The sequence below is a fragment of the Populus alba genome, chromosome 6, assembly GCF_005239225.2.
Source record: "Populus alba chromosome 6, ASM523922v2, whole genome shotgun sequence".
Lineage (NCBI taxonomy): Eukaryota > Viridiplantae > Streptophyta > Magnoliopsida > Malpighiales > Salicaceae > Populus > Populus alba.
In genome coordinates this window covers 7,876,402-7,898,066 of record NC_133289.1, presented here as the reverse complement: position 1 = coordinate 7,898,066, position 21,665 = coordinate 7,876,402, and the positions used below count along the sequence as shown (strand labels likewise).

Below are 21,665 nucleotides of genomic sequence, written 5' to 3'. Positions count from 1 at the left end.
ACTGAGTTATAAAAAAAATAAAAAATATTATTGAGCTTGATATTTTCAAAAAACACCCGTCATGCCCATTTCATTGGCCTGGCAGCACCCCAGACCAAGCTACGAAAGCATCCATATTTGTCACGTTAGTTTTTGAAGATCTAGAGGAGCCAACATATATGCGGTGAGGTCCGTCACTTTTCCATATCCTTGAATTTTTAGGTTGTTAGTCATGGAATAAACTAAGAAAGGAAGAAATTGAACTGATTTTTGTTCAATTCCCCCACAAACAACACCATTGACAAAGTTGGAGAAACATTTAAAGGATTATGGGTCTTTCCTTGGCTGGTTAATGAGCTTTATAGATTGAATTGTTAAAAGTGGCTGCTGAACTAAGGGTTTTAAGAGCACCTTCAAAACAAGTCTCGTAATAGGCTAGGAGGAACTTTCGAGGCTTCTGTTAGAACTAGTGTAGCTGAAGGAAGACATGCGAGGTTGTGTTTGCAAGAAAAATACAAGAGATGGTGTGAGATTGAATGAGAACGTACAAGTCCCTCTCTTTCTATGTTTATGGAAGAGTAAATGAGCATGGAGCTTGTTCTTACTTGTTTAGTCATGGGTTTTTATATATCCATGAATCATGTGAATTTATTTGTTATTTAATCATACACTATGACTACCTTTATTATGGATGGTCGCACTGTCATGTAAAACGACGCGTTTAGGTCGGCATCCCTGGCATTTTAACACAATATTTACGTGTTTCGTGGCGATGGGTAGTCATGTTAGCATTAAAAAAGAATTGCATGAAACATGCGAAAATAAGAGGATTGATGGGCTCGTGTTTGAGCCCATTTCCTTTGCATCATTTGGGCTTGTTTTAGAGCCTTTTGTCTATTCGTGGGCTTGGTTTACCCTTTATTCTTTCTCATGGTCTCGGTTTGCAGCCCAAAAAAAACAGATATCTACAGCTACACTATATACTACATGCCATTTTCCACCGTGCGATCCATTAAAAAAAAAAAAAAAAAAAAAGAACAAATCAGCATAACAAAGCAAGGCTAAAGCACACGGATTTAGTCCATCTGTGTACATTTTTCATATGAATTTTTAAATGCTACAGGTACTGTATGCTATATCGATCTACAAGAAAGTGGTTGAACTCTTGTGTACCAGCATTTGACCTTGCCGATGTCAGATAAATTTATGGATTTGGACAAATGCAATGGTCCAGTGCCAGCAAACCCCCGTGACATTTCTGTCATTCCGTGGTTTTCCTGAAAAATATGAATATTTACATTCTGCCTTTACATATGAAATTGTAATATCATACACTCTGCATTTATCATATGCTTTGAACGGACAAAGCAAACTCACATGCTTCCACATCCATCCCAGTCATCTAGCTGTGTAGGCTGGTAATTCCGATGGATGCAAGTGTCAATTAAAATCTTAGAAGAGAACTGTTTTCGAATCACCATCTGGAGCAGGGCAGCTATTCTACCTTCAGGAAAATTGTTGATCTATGAATAATATAAGCACGCCAGAGAGAGATCTTTGAGCTAAGTATCAACCAAAGACAAATTTTATATAAGCTTTTGACTTGAAAAGCAAGAACCGACGTGACTTGGAGTCAGCACGTTTCCAGTGTTTCATATTTAAAACTATGCATGTTACTTGACCAGATGCGGATGTAATATAGTGAGTTCACAGATATGTAATTAAACTGCACTTTGTAGAGGAGTGGTAGAAACAATCATTGACAAGAGAGGGAAAATCTAATAAAATTAGCAAAACTCGCCATTCAATGATTATCTAGAGAAACCACATATTTACATCATTTCATCTCTGCTACAATTTCACTGAGATCTAATTCTACTAAGCTCTCCTTGCCGAAGAGAGTAACCACCACAGTTGCCTGCAATAACACAATTTGGTGAGCAATAATATTCAGTGTCTTGAATAAATATGTATATTAAATACATGATTGCAGATGGAGTTTTTTCATGTGTATGCCATTTTACTAAGTAACGCATTACCTAATGAGGTCGTTTAAAATAGCAAGTGAAATTAGCTCACGCAGCAAAGAATATACCTTCCCAGTTTTGCGATTTAGTTTCTTAAGGCTGCCAACAAAGTCTGCAAAAGTTCCAGATACAACCCTAACAGTTGAACCTGTTTTTGGGAGGTCACCCTTTTTTCTGGATGAGCTACTCACAAGAGGGCCAGAGATTTTTCTCAATCCCCCTTCGGAATTGGAATCTATAAAAGATTGTGTGATGTTATTGGAACCTAACTTCACAGAGTTAAGGGCTCCCTGTGCTTGCTGCTCTTCCTCAAAACCTATATCAGCCTTTTCTTGTTCCTCTTTTGCCTGTTGGAAGACTGCTTCCATGTCATCATCAGACACTGGTCTAGGCTTGTTGATCTGTCGTTTTCTGCTCAAGTGAACAATGGTTACTCAAAATGAATAAGAATCACGCCAAAAGAAATAACACAGTTTATGTAAATCCAAGATACGAGAGTGCAGAAGACACAAGGTTAGATATTTAGAAACTCAGAAAAAGTCAGCATGTAGGAACAAATATCAAACTTTAACATTCATGTCTTGTTAGAATATAAACTCTTCCCATTTTATACATCAGCAACAATGTGATACAAAACATAATTTATCCTATATCCCCTGCCATATCCCTATTCATATTTTCATGTGCAAGCTCTCATCTGAGACTTTTTAGCACTGGATGATAAAAATATTATTATACCTAAAACATGCCTGAACATTGCAAACAACTGATATTAGCATATAACAAGTAAACAGAACAAAGTAAGCACTCACGTATTTCCAACCTTGGCACCAACAAAACCACCAACTCCGTCACACTCTCTTACAAAATCATGTATCTCTTTGTTTAGAACACACCATAGAAAAACACACCCTGGAAAGATGGGTTTTGGTTTAACAGAGTAGGTACCGTTTTTCAGTTTTCTCCTCTCCTTGACAGAAGGAGCATAGACCTGGAAACAAAAAATATTGCTTTGAGAAAACTACAAGAATCCCTGTGCAAAATTATTAATCATCAATAGTGTATTAAGTAATAAAACCCCCGAGATATAACCCCTACCCAATGAATGCTATTATAATTTTTCAAAAAAACGAATAAAAGAAACAAAGCAGTATCCTAAAGTTAAAAAATACTAAAACCATGGTGCTGGTGATTAATATCTACTAAATATCCAGACCAAGAATGAGACAATGTGATACAGAATACAGTTCAATGTAACCAATTACAATTAAAAGGACTTCATCATTAAAGTAAATCAACAAAAAATATGGTATTAAGTTCAGGCTATTTTCTATAGCAGAGAGTTCATATACAGAAAAAAAAAAATAAAAATAAACGTCAATTCCATTCAGATTTAGGCTCTTGGTCATAGCAAAAACAACACCATTTGCAACAAAAGGAGAAAAAACTATTGTATAAATAGCAGAATAAATATAATACACAATAAGTGACCTTGAAGTCGATTTGAGGGAAGTTCCTAGCGAGTAACCGAGCAAGAACATCAGCAGTTTCATCTCCTCTAATTCTAGAAACCCGAACAATCCACCATTGAGGACCTAAAAGAGCAAGCTTATCAAGATTGAGCTCTTCAGCCATCGAAGTAGTAGGTTTCTTCTTGGGTTTCTTAATAAACCTATCTTCAAGTTCTTCTCGCCAATTATATCCAGCCTTACTTTCTCTCTTCTCATTTCTGAGTTGCCTTCTCTCTCTTGCCGTTAGCAGTTGCTGTTCTTGATGGGTGGTTGTGGAATCAAGAGTTGCTGCTATTGGTAAAAGGGTGTGTTTGGTTCTTGGGATTGATAGGGAAAGGAAGGGAAATGAGGGTGGAGAGAGGAGAGAATGAGAGCATGGACTCCATAGGAGAAGCCCTTGCTTCATTGTTTTGTTTCGATGGGTCTGGTTAGTTGTTGGGAAAGAAGATAGAGTGGACGGTGGCGGTGGTATTTTTATGATTTTGTAATGTTTTTTAACAGACTCATTTAACAAGCCCATTGGGATTTTAAATCTATTTTGAAGCTAAGAAAGATGTCCAGATCCATTTATCGATAGGCATAAATGGGCCTGGACAGATGCATAAGACTATAAGAGTACAGATGCAGAAAAGGCAAAAAAGAAAGAACAGATAAAATGAAAACTCTTGGCATGTATCGTTAGGCATGTGAGATCTTTATGCAGCTGACATTGAATTCATGGTTAATGTTAATTTCGTGTTCACAAGTATTATTAAAAAATATGTGATGTTTATGGACAAGTAAAAAAACATGATTTAACCTGTCTTCTTCTTCTTCTTCTTTTGACAAATACATGGTGAGATCCTGTTTTTATGCCCAGAACAGGATTCCAATTGTCTCCACGACTCGCGTCTGTTTGGCTGTTGGCCTACGTTTGGCCAAAAAGTTGAAGGTAAACATACTTCCTTTACACACACACACACACACTAACTATTTAACCTGCATTCTAACGGTGGCTGTAATTTTTTTAAAAAAAAAATATTAGGTGCATAGACTATCTTGATGTCTTTTTTTACATAAAACAATAAAAATATAAATTACAAAATATCTGCAACAATCCATTTAAATAAATTGATAATTATCTATGTAAATAAACAAATATATTGTTAATAATAACCAAAAGAGACATTAAAAAAATTGAGAAATGAATATAAATCAAGATATTTAACAACATAAATTGAGACATTTACCCGATTGATTTTATTGAACTTATTTAAAACAATAAAAGATAATAGAAATATAAATAAAATTTATGAAATAAACTCAAACCCTAAAAAAATACTACGCAATGTCGAACATATAAGAAGTATTAATTTAAAATGTCTATTTTTATTTTGAAAAATAAAGTTCATATGTATAAAAAAAGAATTATAAATGATTTAGAATAATATCTTCAAAAATCAAACATAAACAAAACAATTTTAAAAAAAAAAAAAAAACTTCTATCTAAAAAAAGACATGCAAAACTCGTGACCTAAGTCATGAGACTAGGATAAACTCAACGACAGGAAATCAAAGTTAATTACAAAACCAATATTAAAATTAATATATAATGTAGAACTATAAGATCATAAAAGAAAATGAGAAGGAAAAAAAAAATATCAAACGACATTAACTTTTCAAACTCATGACCTAAGTCATTAGATAAAAAGCACTACAAATAGAAAAAAATGCAAAGCCGAATCACCAACAAATCAAATTTTAAAAGATGAAATCAGGAAAAAAAATCAATTAAACAAAATGATCTAAGAAATTTTTTTAATTAAAATAACAAGGGTGAAAAAAAAAAGATTAATTAAAAGGCAAACAAAAAAATTAACTTGGTGGGGTTAAATTGAATTGAAAAATAACTGTAACAAAAAGAAAAACAAATCAAAAGAATAAGGGTCAAATTAAAAAAATAATAAAACAACATAAATTTTGATTGAAGGATGAAATTAAAAGCCAATAAGACTTTAACAAAAGAGCAAGGAAATAAATGAAAAGTCAAAAGCGTAAGGGCTAAAAAGACAAAAAAAAACATATGAGAAATTGTAATTGAAGGATTAAATTCAAACAAACAAAACTCTTATAAAATGAATGAGAATGAAATAAGAAAAAAAAATAAGGACTGCAATTGAAAAAGCAAAAAGAAAGAACTTTAATTGAAGAATGAAGTTGAAAGCAAAAAAAAACTTTAACAAAAGGGCCAAAAAATAAATTAAAAACCAAAAGAATAAGGACCAGAATGAAAACAATTATAATTGATGGCTAGATTGAAAAAAAATAAACCTTTTATAAAAAGAATAAGAACAAAATAAGAAATCAAAAGAATGGAAATTGAAATTGAAAAGAAAAAAAACAAAAAGAACAAGCATGCACTTTATCTAGGAGGAGAAAGAGAAAAAACAACCACCAGGAACAATCCAACCACAATATACCGTCACATGCTACACTATGAGGAAGAGAGCACAACAAAGCTTTCAAAAACATCGTGGAAGGTCATGTTTAGACATCGGGTGACGCTGCATACAACGTCCAAATGGCATAGATGTTACTCACTCGCTGGTGTGTAATGAGTACACACTAGTAGCTTTTTAAAATAATAAAAAATAAAAAGTATACATGAAAATACCAAAACACTCCCATAACTTTGGTAATTAAAAAAAAACTCATATGAAAATATAAAAATACCTCAAATGCAAATCTTATCTTTTATCCTTTCTAAGGACAACAACATATTTTCATTATATACGAAGAATGAAAAAAAAAAAAACCCAACATGTTTTTGATTCTAAAAGTGAAGAAATATTTTGATTGTTTAAAAGCACGTGAAAAGGTTAAAAAAAAAACACAGTCAACAGCTTTAAATTTTATTGACCATGAGAGTAAAAGCATATTTTTGTTGTACAGGAAATTGAAAAAGGCTAACATATCCCCAATAATTTTATAATGACCAATGAGCAAATAAAAAAGACTAAAGCACCCCTACCTCTAAGGCTTTTTTTTCCATTGTAGGGAAAAATGTAATTTCATTGTAGTAATGTACAATAAATTGTCTAGTGCTATAATGAAACACCAACACCTTATATATTTTGTTAAATATTACATGATTTATCTCCAACTAATGAATAAATAAATAAAAATAAAGGTTTTTATATACGATTGATTCAAAATCAATCATATCAAGTATTAAATGAAAAAAAAAATGGCATAAAGCTTAGCTTTTGACTGGAGATCCACCTACTCAAGGAGGTTGCACCAAGCACAAATATGAATGGAAATAATATTAAAAAACAAAATGTCTCATGTCATTATTAGAATATGTTATCAGAGGGTCTACCTCAAGCAGCATCAAACCATCATTGAGAATGAAAAAATGGAATGTTGATTTGCTTTTGAAGCCAACAATGTTATGCAACAGATAAGGATGACGATTGATATTCATGGATTATATTTTCTTTTTATCCATACCCTATTCAGATAAGAAAATATATTCATATTATATCTATTAAGTTTTAGATATCTATGTGAATATCTATTGTAAGACTATTATTTATTATTCAACAAAAAATAAAATAGTAATATATATATATATATAATTTTTTTAATCCAATATAATACAAACATATCTCAATATTAAGATAACACGCGCCCCCCCTACACACACATATGAATTTTCCGTTCATAAAAATAGAAACCATTAAAGCCCAACTCAAGTTATATATAGGATAAAAAAACAGACCCGAAAGCAAACAGTCGACTCGTTGATCAATGAATGATTTCCACGTCTTACGATTATTAAAATCTCAAAAACAAAAAAATGGAGAGATGGACAGTGCCACCAAATTCAAATGCAGAGAACGTGGCTCGTTTCGAAGCACAGACCATCATATATTTTTTTAACAATCAAGATATCTTTTAGACATCTTTTATGTATCGAGATTGATAATCAAGGTTTTACAGAGACAATTTACTCTTCCATTAATTAATTAATTAATTAATTAATTGAAGATGCCAAATGCTCTTTCAAGTTGATTCTCTCAATTCACTTCGAGGAATCCTTTTGTCTTATTATATGAAATATGTCACTAATCAATCCAATTATATTAGACATGTGTATCTGGGATTGAATATATTTTGTTTCGGTATCCATTGGCGGCAGATCTTATTCCATTTGTCTGTGTAGAAGTGACCCTCAACAAACAGCACCTTAATGGTAGCTAGTTACGCCTATTTAACAGAAGCAGAGCTCATTTCATCATACCAAGCCATGGAGTGGTTGTGGCCTTCAAACCTTTCCATTTCCCTCAGCCTTTTCTCATTAGCACTCCTATCCCTGCTCCTCCTCCGTGCAAAGTCCGGCCGAAAAAGGCACCCTCCGGGGCCATCAGGATGGCCAATACTTGGGAACCTGTTTGATCTTGGTTCAATGCCACACCGGACTCTAGCAGACATGAGACAGAAGCATGGTGATGTTATTTGGCTAAGACTCGGTGCTATGAACACCATGGTGATTCTATCAGCTAAGGCTGCAACTGAGTTCTTCAAGAACCATGACCTATCATTTTCTGATCGCACCATAACGGAAACATTGCGTGCCCACGGCTACGATCAAGGCTCCCTGGCCCTCGCACCGTATGGTTCGTATTGGCGCGTCCTCAGGCGGCTGGTCACTGTAGACATGATAGTAACCAAACGCATCAATGAAACAGCTTCTATACGTAGAAAATGTGTTGATGATATGCTGCAATGGATTGAAGAGGAGTCGTGTAAAGTCGGGAAGGCTTCCGGAATTCATGTTGCACGGTTTGTGTTCTTGATGACATTTAATATGTTAGGAAATCTTATGCTTTCACGTGACTTATTAGATCCAGAATCAAAGGTGGGATCTGAATTTTTTGATGCAATGATGGGGCTAATGGAGTGGTCAGGGCATGCTAATCTGGCGGATTTTTTTCCATGGTTGAGGCGGCTAGACCTACAAGGATTGAGGAAGAACATGGAGAGGGATCTTGGGAAGGCCATGGAGATTGCTTCAAAGTTTGTGAAGGAAAGGGTGGAGGATAAGAAAGTGACAAGTGATTCGAGGAGGGATTTCTTAGATGTTCTGCTTGAGTTCAGAGGCAATGGAAAAGATGAGCCTGATAAACTTTCAGAACGGGACCTCAACATTTTTATACTGGTAATTCTCTAGTTTTACCATAACTTCCATTTATTTTCCTTGTAGATGAAGTTGGATATTCGCTTAGGAGTATTACAAGTTTATGATGCCTTTGTTTTTTCCCGAGTAGAATAAAATAAAGACGCATCATTTTCTTCCGAGCGATGAAGTTGGAGAGAAGTCTTGTCTTTTCTTCTTTGATTACCAGGAATTTAATTAGGTCATGTCACAATATTATTTATTTCATGATGGACATGGTCTTGCAACTGTTCATTAATCACATATTAATTGCAAATCCAATTCAGGAAATATTTATGGCCGGTTCAGAAACCACCAGCAGTACTGTTGAATGGGCACTGACCGAGCTCCTATGCAACCCAGAGTCGATGATCAAGGTTAAAGCAGAGCTTGCTCAAGTAGTTCGAGCAAGCAAGAAAGTTGAAGAGAGTGACATGGAAAATCTTCCATTCTTGCAAGCTGTGGTGAAGGAAACTCTGCGACTACACCCTCCAGTTCCCTTTCTAGTTCCAAGAAGAGCAGTGCAAGACACCACTTTCATGGGATATGATATACCCAGGAACACACAAGTTCTGGTTAATGCTTGGGCTATTGGGAGAGACCCAGATTCATGGGATGATCCTTCGTCATTCATGCCTGAAAGGTTCATCGGAGCAAGAGTTGACTATAGAGGTCAAGATTTGGAGTTCATTCCTTTTGGAGCCGGGAGACGAATGTGTGCAGGTGTGCCGCTAGCTCATCGAGTTCTTCACCTTGCTTTGGGGTCCTTGCTTCACCATTTTGACTGGGAATTTGAAGCTAATGTCAACCCAGCCGGTGTAGATATGAAGGATAGAATGGGAATAACAGTGCGTAAATCTGAACCATTAATGGCGGTGCCTAAGAGGTTTAATAAGGCGTGAGGCTTGAAATGTATCATCTGCTACGCTACTGCTTAATTTGATGCTATGAACTTCATGATCTCTACTTGTATTGTCAGAATTAAAAGATTTTCTTGTTGAGTTGAGTGGGCTTTTATTATTATTAACTGGATTGGACCTAAAATATATTTCGTTAAGGGGGGTGCCTTGAATTCCAAGGCCCCAGGACTTGTTTTACTTTTTCTGGATTCAAGGATGAGGTTGCCACCCAAAAAAAAAATAAAAAAAACAAGAAGAAATATTTACAATGTTGATTAGCCTAACAATACCACGGTTTTGCTAGGATAGGTTTTAATTTCAATCTGAAATGTTAAAGTTCAAATTCTATTATTAACTTGGATTATTCCACTATTGGAATTATTCATAAGCTTCTATTTATATACCCATTACAGCTAGAAATTGCTTTATTTTGTATTATTGCATTGCGTATTTCTTTCCATGCATGTTTTTTCATACGTATAATATGGTAGTCCTTCCCGTACAAGATAAAACATCCGAAATTAGTTTCCACTAGATACCTGGCATTATAGTTTTAAAAACCGAACTAATTTGGGTCTAAGTAAAAACTTGACGGGGAGTTGGCTCAACGAAATCCAGTCGACCTAGAACTCAGATGACCTGGATAAACCTAGCTGAGACCTGGCCTCTCAACATCACCAATAGAATTACCTAAGCTACCATTTTCATTAAAGTTATCATCTCCTTTGAATTTATAGATAAAAGAGCCAAGGAGTAATCAACGAGGGAGACCCATTAACCTAATAATCTAATAGGAGAAGAATACACGACAAAACCAAGAAAATTTAGGGTTTAAAAGCAACCCTAATATTTGATATCTGGAAAACCCTAAAAAAAAAAGGAAATGCAGGCAAATAGAGGATAAACAGAGGAAGGTTTTAGTAGATCTGTCAAAAAAGAATAAAGTGAAGGAAATGAAGAGAGACATTTCATAATAAAAAAACTTACTTGGTAGAGCGAAGAAGATGGGTAATAAGTTTCTCGAGAGAAAGAAATCACATCTCATGGTGATTGGTTTAGTTGAAAAACACGTGATTGCAGTGGTTGAACTCTTGAAGAACCCCGCGAGAACATAAAAGATGAGAGCTTTGTGTTCTTTTGAATCCTAGTGTTTTTTTTTTGGTTGACCTAGATCAACCCATCTGACCCGTGATCCGATCATTAGACCAGGTTGATCATTGGGTCAGGTTTCAAAGTTATGCTTGGCATACGTTGCACCATTGATCGGATAATTTTTTTAAAACTGTAAAAAGATGTGTATATGCCACTAACATGTTTTTAAATATATACAAAAATCAACAATGAATTAAAAATACGATGCAAAAAATATCTTTTTAATATTGAAATAACAATAAATTAGATGATTCGGATCAACCTTGGTTAACTTACAAAACTTTCAACTCGAGTCACAAGAGTATGACAATCCTATTGAAAGCAAGCGAAATAAACTAGAAAACTCAATTTTCTATAAAAAAATATCAAATAAAAAAAAAAATTAATTAAAAAAAAATAGCCTAACTGGGATAAACTTGCTAAATTTGTAAACTCGGTTGTGAGAATGAGATTATCATATAGAAAATAATTTGAAAAAAAATATAAGGCCAAAATCAATGTATTTTACTTCTGCTTTTAATTGTTTTTTAAAAGGGTTTTTCCTTTTAAAAAATTTAAATTTATGTATTTTTTTATTTTTACATGTTAGTACTAAAAATAAATAAATAATTTTTTTTAACAACATTAAAAAAAAAAAAAACATTACCAGAACGTAAAACACACTTAAAATCGACAGCAATTAGCGCTTAAAATCCAGTATGAGTTTCCCGCGGCGGGAACCAAAATGCAAAGGGCAAAGCCCAAACAACCGCTAAAAAGTAAAAACCTTTCACCTCCCACCCAATTATTTTAAAACCTCCCGCCCCCTCTCGACCTCTCCTCTGATAAACTCTCCCTCCCACCATCTCATTTCCCTCCCTCTCCCGCTCTCTATCTCTCTCTCTCCCTCCCTCTCCCGCTCTCTCTCTCTCTCTCTCACACACACCCGCCCGCCTGCCAGCCCACCTTCTGAAAAATCAAAAGATGGGGAAGCAAAACAAATCCAAGTCGAAAAAAAGCGATTCTCTTGTTGGAAAGGGGAAAGTAACTCCGCTCCAAATCGCATTCATCGTCGATCGATATCTCTCCGACAACAATTTATCCCAAACTCGCTCCATTTTCAGGACGGAGGCCTCTTCTCTCATCTCAAAATCTCCTGTTCGTGAGGTACGAACCCCTTTATTTTTTTTTAAAGGTAATCGATATCTAGCAACAAATAATCTAAATGTTTTTTTTTTCTCAGGCACCGAAGACTTTGTTGAGTTTGGGGGCGATTTTGAATGATTATATATCTTTGAAGGAGCAAAAGGTGATTTTAGATCAAGAAAGGGTGCGTTTGGAGCAAGAGAAATTCAGGGTACAGAATCTTTTGCACGGTATGCAACAAGTGATGAATGCTTATAATGCTAGTGGAAACGCAGCACCAGCACCACCAGCAGCTACACCAATGATTCAGGCTTCTGTTACAAGATCTGCGGTCATGGTTCCTCGAGCAGATCCATTTCGTGGATCCCCTTCAGCTGCAGGTGAGCTCGACAACAAACCCTTTGCATGATTATGTTGATATGATTATTTGAATGTTTTATGTTAACGTGCTACAGTTTTTTTATTTTGGCCAACCTGAATTTGGTGGTTCGAATCTGGGATCCCAACTTTTAAGCCTATATAAATGGCGGTTATAGTTTATTTGCTTGATTTCATTTGGTCTTTGAATTGTATGTTTAACTGCACTTTTAACTGTGGATTGATAAAATAGTTTGTTTGTTTGCCAGGATCTTGTAAATGTTTTTTTTTTAGGAGAAATCAGTGCTCAAATTGGGAATTTTAAGAAGAAAAAGGATCACGTTTTAGTGGCTAATTCCCTAGATGGATTCCATTGTTGTATGCTACTTAAAATGAAGCTTGCTAAATGATGACAAACCTTTGATAATAAATAATTATGGAATAATCATATCAATCACTCCAACACCAATACTTTCAACATATGTTAATCTCGCCATTGTCACACATTGAGCCTTTTCCAGTCTCCACGGACTCTGGTAGTGAGTTTTTATGAGTTTGTGCTGAATTTGGATAATTGATCATTCTCTTTATGAGAGATTACAAGTTCCCTGCATTTATGAAAGACATGTTTTTGAAGGATTTCTTTGTAGGCTATTGGTTTTCTGTAGTGTTACTATCAATATTCAAAAGAAGTTTCCTTCTCCAAAACAACGAAAGAAAAGGGATTCTCTTACTCTAATAGGTTCGGGGTTTCTCCTCTTAGGAATTTCCTTGCATCTTCTGCCCTCTATTCTTGGAGAAGGCAGAACAAAGATACGAAGACAATCTCTAGGAAAACATTCAGAAATTAGGAATTTATTTACTCATGTGCTTTATTGATTATCTCTTGCTAGGTTGTCCAGTGTACAAATCACCAAATTGCTTTCCAGTCTCCACACCCTCGAACACTACCACGGAACATATCAATCTGTCTTCAATTACCAATCAGCCATCAACAAGAAAGCGAATGGGTTCAAGTGCTGTTTCAGACTCGGCTCCAGATGCTAAAAAGTCTCGCAGCAAGTTAGCCTCAAGGAAAATACCTAGTAAATGTAAGAAATTCATGTTCTTGCACATTTCTTATCCTCAAAATTTGATTTTTTTTTTTTATATAACTTGTTATGTCTTCAGGTACACTCAAACAATCTGATAATGATGCCGCTACTCAAGAAAATGTTCAGCCCTCTCCAATGATTGGATCATCAACACAAAATTGCACACCCACTGGTCCAATAGTTCAAGCATCCAGTGTGGCTAAGAGTTTGTTCCGTCAGCCTTTACCGTCCCCTCCAACTAGTTCATCTAATCCCAATACACCACCACAATCATTTTCTCCTCACAATGACAACTCTGCATCTCCAAAGGATATTTCTGCCAATGCTCACTGCAGTAGCAACAATACTCCTCAACAGGTCACTCCTACCAACTGTACGGTGATCACATCAGAGAGAGTTACAGTGAGCCCATTCAAAAACATGACGTACTACACCATGGAGAGAAATCAGTGCATCTCTTCTTCCTCACCAGTCAAGACAACCTTGAAGAGGATGTGCAAGAGGGATTGTGTGAAAGGAAGGCTAGACTTCGATGGTTCTGACGAAACAGTGAATTTGGATAAACCAGTTGACAATGAGTTCTCTACATCCGAGTCTGATAAGGATGGAGACTTTTTTGACTTAGACTTGCCTAACTTAGATGTATTCGGGGCTAATTTCTCCTTCTCTGAACTGTTGGTGGATCTAGACCTTGATTGTGAAGGAATTGCTTGTCCATGCCAGCCAGCCTTGGGAGCTTCTACAGACACCATTTCAGGGTATTGGTTTTCTTTGGCTATATTCTAGTAACCTAATACTTCTCTATTGTCTTTTTGACTCCAATGAATCCTTTCTTGGTTTCCTTTCTCTGATATTTTGGCTCCGTATGATATACAGGTCATCACACGAATCTAGGGATGGTAATCTGGGGACTGATCAAGTCATGTCGGAGTTTTCCTCTACCATGACTGAGGTGTTTTCAGGAAACGATATACATATGCAAGGTAATCTGAATGATCTCCTCAACATAATTGACCAGAATGCATCCATCATTGTGCATATATTGAATGATTTTTTTTTTCAGGTCCTGATATAACAGCTGTGAAGTCTATAACAAAATGCATAAGAATTTTAAGCCCTGGTAAATTTGTCACTTCACCTTCATGCTTTGTGTATTTTCTAAATTTCTTTTTTTATGCTACCTTCCCTATTTCTTGGAACCCTTGAATTATTTGGCCTTTTCTCAATTTGCAGCTAAAAGTCAGAGGAGTTCTTTGAATCAGGAGAATTGTTTGGCTAGTAACTGATTGACTTGAAGATTCAAATGACACTTTAGACTGACCTGTTACCAGTACAGCACTTACTGCAGAAGATTCATAATCATCTTCACTAGTAATCTAGGTTTATAATCTCGGGATCCTTTATGGCTTTTGTCTATCAGTTGACCAAACCCCAATTTTTAGCTCATATGTAAGTTTCTGTTTGATGTACTATTCTTAATATACCCACAAAAGTATTGATTGCTCTGCCAAGACTCATTGCTATAAGCACTCTATGCTACACAATTTAGCTCTGTATCACATGTAAAAGAAGTGCTGAATTCTTCTGACATTTAGTTTACGTTTTTGATGGAGATCACTCTCATCAATTTTATGTAAGGTTGAAATTCTGTAAGAGTTCTTCATTCAAATGTCACAAGTATTTAAGCATGCTTCAAGAAGGGGAATAAATGGCAGAATCAAGATATCTAAGCTCAAGCAAGATACTGAAGAAGTTTGTCCTCTCATCTGAATTTCCAACGATATAAAGCTCAACTTTTATGAAAAAACTTGGGTTTTTTTTATCCCTAATACGTGCAACTGGGGTTTATTAAAAAGAATTAATGCCTTGACAATCTCATCTCGAGTTTCCAAGGAGATTTCTCAGGCCTCAATGTTAAATGGAACTTATGATAGATTCTTAAAATTGAGTTTCAATCTTCCATTACTTTTAAGCGATAAAAAATTGATTTTACATTTGTGACACGACTGACTTTCTGTGTTCTTAACCCAGTAGCGCATTTCCTGAGAAACTGCCATGGCCAACGATAGCATTTAGCTTCACAGAACAAAGTTACTATTTCCTTTTTGTTTTTGTTTTTCTCATTTTAATCAAGCTAAATACTTCTCCAATTTCTCCACTTCCTCCACGCTACCAATGTAAAGCAGAAGACGCTGGTGTATCTGGTGAAGAAAACAATGCCTCAGCTATTAACTCAAGAAAGAAGAAATGAAAAATGCTTGAATTGAATGAAGCGTATTAAACTGACCTCAGTAGGTGTGATATCCAACACTCTCTGACGCCCATCTGAACCTTTCCCGCCAGCTTGTTCCACTATAAAGCTCATTGGTGCACCCTCAGACAAAAGCCTCAGCTTCCCATTCTAGCTCCCTTTGTCTCTGGCGTACCCATAAATGCGACCATACAGCAGCGTCCGATGGAAGTCGCCAACCAAGCTTCCAATGTATCTTGCAGAGTAGGGCTTGCCACTCGGACCAGGGTCCTTAAGGTCATCGATGTACTTCTTCAAATTGTCATCCCATAACTGGTAGTTTCCTTCATTAAATGCATAAATCTTTCCAGCTTTTGGAATCTGGATATTTTCTTGAGTTAAAACAAATTCTCCATACATTGGATCCAAGGTGAAAGCGAACACGCCTTTTCCAATAGTGAGCACAAAAATCACCGAACTTGAATACATGCAGTAGCCAGCAGCAAGAAGGCTATCTCCTGGCTGGCAAACATTCACAACACACCTCTGTTCCGACTGGTGAAGCTGCAATTGCCAAATCTTCAAACAATCAGATATTAGCCATACACTATCTTCCTTCGTGTTTGATAAATTTGAAATGGAACATGAAAGTGCCCGTCAAATTTCTGTTCGTAGTATATACATGGACTTACAGCAGGATCATCTCCAATATCAGCAAGACACTCATCATTTGGGCTGTATATTCCGAAGATAGAACCAGTAGACACTGCAGCATCAATGTTGGAGGATCCATCAAGCGGGTCAAAAACCACTATATAGTTTCCAGAGTAACTCTCCTCCACGGCCACTGGCACATCCTCTTCCTCTGATGCTATGATACCTGTTCGCCCACTTGATTATCTCAAACAGCTAGAGAACACCTGTACGTAGTTGCAAACCAAATAATTTCAACAACTGCGCCAAATGTTTCCAACTAAAATGCATCTAATTCATGAACCAAAGAATTATTTAAGGGAAAAGAGAAGTTGCCTCATGGCCTCATATATATATATATATATATATATATATATATATATATTGTGCTAGCACTTAAACTTTATGTTTAAGCAAAAGACACTCATAATCTAGTTAGTTTTTAGACTGTCTCACAATCAAATTTGCATAAATATGATGAAGCATGTATGTTTAATTCTGGTAGTTTTGATGTAAGATAATTAATTATTCATCAGCTCAGACCTCATTAGAGACCACGTCAAGCTTCTTTTGGTCTTCTCCTTGAACACTAACAGCACTTTGAACTCCAGTTAAGTTAGAAATGCTGGCTCTTTGAACCAAAGAAGCAATCTGCTTACATGCCATTGAAATGCTAGAAATCACAATAGTGAGTTCAGCATCGATAACACCCGCTTGTTCTTGATTCAACAGCCAACCAGTGAGCGTTTGAATCTCAAACCTACTCTTCTTTGTCTCAGCCTCAGAGGCTGTGTTGACAGCCATGCACTTAAGCCCACCACCACCACCATGTTTTTTCTTGATAGTACTAGTGATGCCGGGGTATGACACGAGTGTTTTTGAGTCAAAGACACGCAGGCGGGAAAGAGAACGTGAGCTTGTGATGATGAAGTTGTCATTGCTGCTGCTTGAGCAACCATGGCTTCTGCTTGTCTTCTTTGTTTTTTGATATATTTTTTTCTTGGTTTTCTTTTTCTACATGGATTGTGTTGGGCATAGAAGGTAGATTGTATCATTGTGAGGTGGAGAAAGCTTTCGGTTAAATTTAGGGTCCCACACTTATCATCCCTATCTGAATCCGTTTTGTAATCATTGTTCGTTGAAGGATCCAAAGATTTCTTTTTCTTGATTTCGGAAAAGGATGTGGATGGCCAATTTCAAATTGTTTTTTTTTTTTTTTAATTGGGCTGATGTCCGATCAGGTCTAGTCTCGTTTTTGCAAGAGCTCATTGTTTCAGTGTGGCTTTAGCGCGCAACTCGATCATTCTGCGGTCGAATCAATTTTATTTTTAACTAAAACAATTATTCAAACATTTATAATATGCTTTCTAAAAAAATATTTAATCATAAATTTAAAATATAATACATTGAATTGATAATATGCTTTTTTAACTAACAAAAATATTTATTCAAACATTGATAATATGCTTTCTAAATATTAATATGGTGATATATCAAATACTATTTTCTTTTAAATTTTGAGGTTATAACATTGAATTGACTTAGATTAAATTATTAAATTTATGATTTAGATCATGAGATCACAATAACTTTATAAAAAAATAAATTAAAATAAATTATAAAAACCAATTCATGATCAATCTAATATTAAAAGAAAAAAAATTTTAAAAAGAACAAAAAAAAAAACTAATCAAGTCAACCTAAGATAACAAGCCGAACATGTCATGAGATTAGAATAACCATATATAAAACAAATAAAAAAAAATATAAAGTTCGAATCAATCTAATATTGAACGATGAAATAAAAACAACAATTAAAAAAGAACAAAAAAAAACCTAAGTAAGTTTAGACTAACCTATTAAACTAGTGATTTAGATAATAAAATTAAGATAACTCTATAAAAAAAAAAAAACAAAAAAAAACTACAAAGCTCTATTTCAATTTAATATCGAAAGTTGAAATCAAGAGAAAAAAATCAATGAGATCAATATTGAGTTGTTGAAAAAAGATTAAATTAAAAAAAACCTAAAAAAAAAAGATTGAGTTGTTGGAGGGTGAAATAAAAAAAATATTTAATTAAAAATAATTAAAATAAATAAATAAAATCAACTTGCATCAATCTTTCAAATCTATGTCCTGATTTTTAAGATCAGTATAATTTCATAGAAAATAAATAAAAAAAATCATAAAACTTAATTAAAAAATATGCAATAAAAAAATAGAGTCAATTTACCAAATTTGACATAAAAAAATAAATCAAAAAAATCTATAAAGTCTAATTTTGATAACTAACCAACGTTGAACGTGACAATAAAAAAATCATGGTAAGTTCTAGAACATTAATAATATTATTATTATTTTTAATTTATTTTGAATCATGGTAAGTTCTAGAACATTAATAATATTATTATTTTTTTTAATTTATTTTGAATCATAGTAAGTTCTAGAACATTAATAATTAACACAATGATTTGATGATCTCAAAGCCATTCTCTTTCGAACTTTGGAGTAAAAGACTCGTGTTTTTTTGGTCATACATTGCGTAAGAAGAACTCCATGGCTGCGGCTACAAGGACGGATTAGCTTTCAATTCAACCATAGCCGCCTTCGAAGAAGACTGCTGCTTTTCTTTGAAGCAGGCTATCACCATTGGATGATTGACATGTTTCATCTTGGAGGTGACCGACGGACCAAAATAGCATCACCAAGGCGGATATGCACGCGTCATTTTCTCTTAAATTGTTGGCAAGTCAATTTTTCATCTCTTTTATTTATTTAATTTTATAGAGGGCAGTTAATTCCCATGTCCGCTAATTATCCTCTGTTCAGGCTTGAGCCGTATTGTGATCCAGGTCAAGCAAAATTTATAACTACTGCTGGCCTCAAATCTGGAAATTGTTCACTTAATATAATTTGCTGTTAATTTCCTCGTCCCCCCCCGGTCCAACCCGCCATAATTAGTTAGTTCACTGTAAATAACCATTGGTGACCAGTGGTAAAAGTTTGGGACCAAAAAGTTTGATTTCTTTGTGGTCTCAGGTTCGAGCCCTAGGTTGCTTATATGATGGCCACTGGAGGCTTACATAGTCGTTAACTTCAGGGTCCGTGGGATTAGTCGAGGTGCGCGCAAGCTGGCCCGAACACCCATGTTAAACTAACAAAAATAATAACAATAATAACCCCAATTCGTTCATGATTAATAGAGAATGGTATCGGTTTAAAAGTCACCAGTTCCGGTGTTTCTTGGAGGCGAAGGAGTTGAAGAGCCGCAGAGTCAATACAAATGGGGTAATTTGACATGGTAAACTGTAAGAAGCTTCTGCATGGATAGGAAGTCAACCGAACAGACATCCAAACACGTTGTTCTTAGTTTTCCACATCTGAATGTGGACGCACAAGAAACAAGAACAGAGTACTTTATGCCTAAATGGAGTAATAAATTAAGGAAAAACCTGCTGTGCAAATAAAAACAGCAAATGAGAGCTCTGCCTCATGGGCTGCACGGAGAATATCAATTTAACGCGTTCCAAAAATAGGTTTACGCGTCCTTTTCAGAGACAAGTACGATTATTACAAGCAAAGAACCACCTCAACGCCTGTTTATATTCTCTATATAAGCCATTCATATCGTTTGCCTTTTTTTATATAAATTCGTTCCCCTGTATTCACTCCCCCCCCCTCAAAAAACCCTCTTCATTGTCCTGCAATAACATCTTGTATCGTATCAATGGCTTCCTTCAAACTCCCATTGGTTCTCTTTCTCTCTTCTCTGTTCCTCCAAGCAGCTTTAGGTAATTATATATACTACATTATGCACACTTTATATATATTACATTATGCACACACTAGGTAACATTCTTGCTTGTTATTTCGTTGATTTTTTTTTTCTTTTAATGAGTTTTCTTGATGATGGTCGGTTTTTAATTGGCAGCTGAAATTGTATGCGAGGAATTGCCAAATGATATTTGTGCCTTTACCGTCTCATCATCCGGCAAGAGGTGCTTGTTGGAGACATATGCAAAACAAAATGGTGCAGTTGAGTACCAGTGCAGGACATCCGAGGTGGTTGTTGAGAAAATGGCAGATTACATTGAGACCGATGCTTGTGTCAAGGCTTGTGGGGTTGATAGGAACTCGGTTGGAATTTCCTCCGATGCACTCCTTGAGCCTCAGTTCACCGGCAAGCTTTGCTCTCCTGCTTGTTACCAGAATTGCCCCAACATTGTAGACCTTTATTTCAATTTGGCTGCTGGAGAAGGTATGATCTTACAATACGTGAGAATTTTGTTTCTTCAATTCCTTTTTCAAAGGAATATTATTTGCTCATGGTTAAAAACAAAAGGAATAACGTTAAAATACTGGCCTGGGGTTTTGAAATGTAAAATTGGTGAATGCCATGTTCAATTCTTGGTTGCGGCTATCCATTTTGTTTTTGAATTTCTTTCCTTTTTCCTTTTTTTTTTTGTCTCTTTTCGCATCTGAGGTCAGATTTGATAGCAATAAGCATGCATATTTTTAGAAAAATCAAAATCCGCCTTGGTTTCTTCGAAAATCCGGCTTGTTTGATGATTTCTCACCGTACAATTAAATATCGTTCTGTGGGATGCATAAAATAAGACCAGGTCAAAAGGACAAACCCTTGATGGTTTTGACTTTTCATCTCTCACAATAGCTGTGGAGCAGAATATTATCTTGGGCTTAATTAAATTTACAGTAACGTCTTCTGATGTCTCATATTCGAAATTCCTTTCCCTTTTGTGCATAAGGGATAGAAATTAGAAGTACTTGTTCATGTTCTTGTTTGATCTTTCCTTTTCAACTAACAAAAGCATTTTGGTGGTTTGCTTACTTCACCTTTAATCAAAGAATTATCCTTCCTTGTGTAAAGGCAAGGAACCATGGCTTAAAATTCTGCAGGAACTCTTAATTTTATTACAGCCCAATGGCTATTTTTTCTTAATGTATTTTGACATGTGCAGGTGCATTTTTGCCTGACCTCTGTGATGCTGCCCGCTATAACCCTCACCGTTCCATGATTCAGCTTATGAGCTCCGGCGCAGCCCCCGGACCTGTTGCTTCCGAGACCGCATCTTTGATCGCTGCCCCTGCCTCTGCTCCCATGTAATCAAACATTATCTGGAGTCTTCAAGATAATTTTCTGTTGAAGACTAGTTTATATTGAAAGAGTAATTAATTATATTATATATCTAGTGAATTAGAAAGACTACGAGGAATTCAACGCTACATATACTGGTCTTCAGGGCTGCAATTTGATTGTATTCTGTTTTTTGAGGATTATTTTGTGCGATTATGCCATTGAGTTTTGCGGACAGATAATTTGTGTTCCTTTCTTTATCTGATGAATAAATAAAATTGATCCAATCTTTATATAATAAA

General features: G+C 35.3%; 4 protein-coding genes and 1 pseudogene across 4 annotated transcripts; 3 read left to right on the top strand and 2 right to left on the bottom strand.

Moving 5' to 3' along the window:
- Nucleotides 1-1,758: 1,758 nt before the first annotated feature.
- Nucleotides 1,759-3,993, bottom strand: LOC118048405 (uncharacterized). The gene is made up of 4 exons (XM_035058068.2): nucleotides 3,498-3,993; nucleotides 2,819-2,997; nucleotides 2,075-2,417; nucleotides 1,759-1,897 (listed from the first exon to the last, which is right to left on the bottom strand). The coding sequence occupies exons 1-4, from the start codon at nucleotides 3,921-3,923 to the stop codon at nucleotides 1,817-1,819; spliced, it is 1,029 nt and encodes a 342-aa protein (XP_034913959.1). The 5' UTR covers nucleotides 3,924-3,993; the 3' UTR covers nucleotides 1,759-1,816.
- Nucleotides 3,994-7,565: 3,572 nt separating this feature from the next.
- LOC118048393 (cytochrome P450 76A1-like) lies at nucleotides 7,566-9,740 on the top strand. Its single transcript, XM_035058051.2, has 2 exons — nucleotides 7,566-8,720; nucleotides 9,005-9,740. The coding sequence occupies exons 1-2, from the start codon at nucleotides 7,752-7,754 to the stop codon at nucleotides 9,617-9,619; spliced, it is 1,584 nt and encodes a 527-aa protein (XP_034913942.1). The 5' UTR covers nucleotides 7,566-7,751; the 3' UTR covers nucleotides 9,620-9,740.
- Nucleotides 9,741-11,662: 1,922 nt separating this feature from the next.
- On the top strand, nucleotides 11,663-15,119 carry LOC118048394 (uncharacterized). The gene is made up of 7 exons (XM_035058052.2): nucleotides 11,663-11,914; nucleotides 11,991-12,273; nucleotides 13,144-13,341; nucleotides 13,421-14,102; nucleotides 14,221-14,327; nucleotides 14,408-14,464; nucleotides 14,578-15,119. The coding sequence occupies exons 1-7, from the start codon at nucleotides 11,732-11,734 to the stop codon at nucleotides 14,628-14,630; spliced, it is 1,563 nt and encodes a 520-aa protein (XP_034913943.1). The 5' UTR covers nucleotides 11,663-11,731; the 3' UTR covers nucleotides 14,631-15,119.
- Nucleotides 15,120-15,275: 156 nt separating this feature from the next.
- Nucleotides 15,276-17,457, bottom strand: LOC118048404 (fructose-1,6-bisphosphatase, chloroplastic-like; annotated as a pseudogene).
- A 2,448-nt stretch (nucleotides 17,458-19,905) lies between these two features.
- LOC118048411 (uncharacterized) lies at nucleotides 19,906-21,665 on the top strand. Its single transcript, XM_035058075.2, has 3 exons — nucleotides 19,906-20,059; nucleotides 20,200-20,526; nucleotides 21,248-21,665. The coding sequence occupies exons 1-3, from the start codon at nucleotides 19,996-19,998 to the stop codon at nucleotides 21,391-21,393; spliced, it is 537 nt and encodes a 178-aa protein (XP_034913966.1). The 5' UTR covers nucleotides 19,906-19,995; the 3' UTR covers nucleotides 21,394-21,665.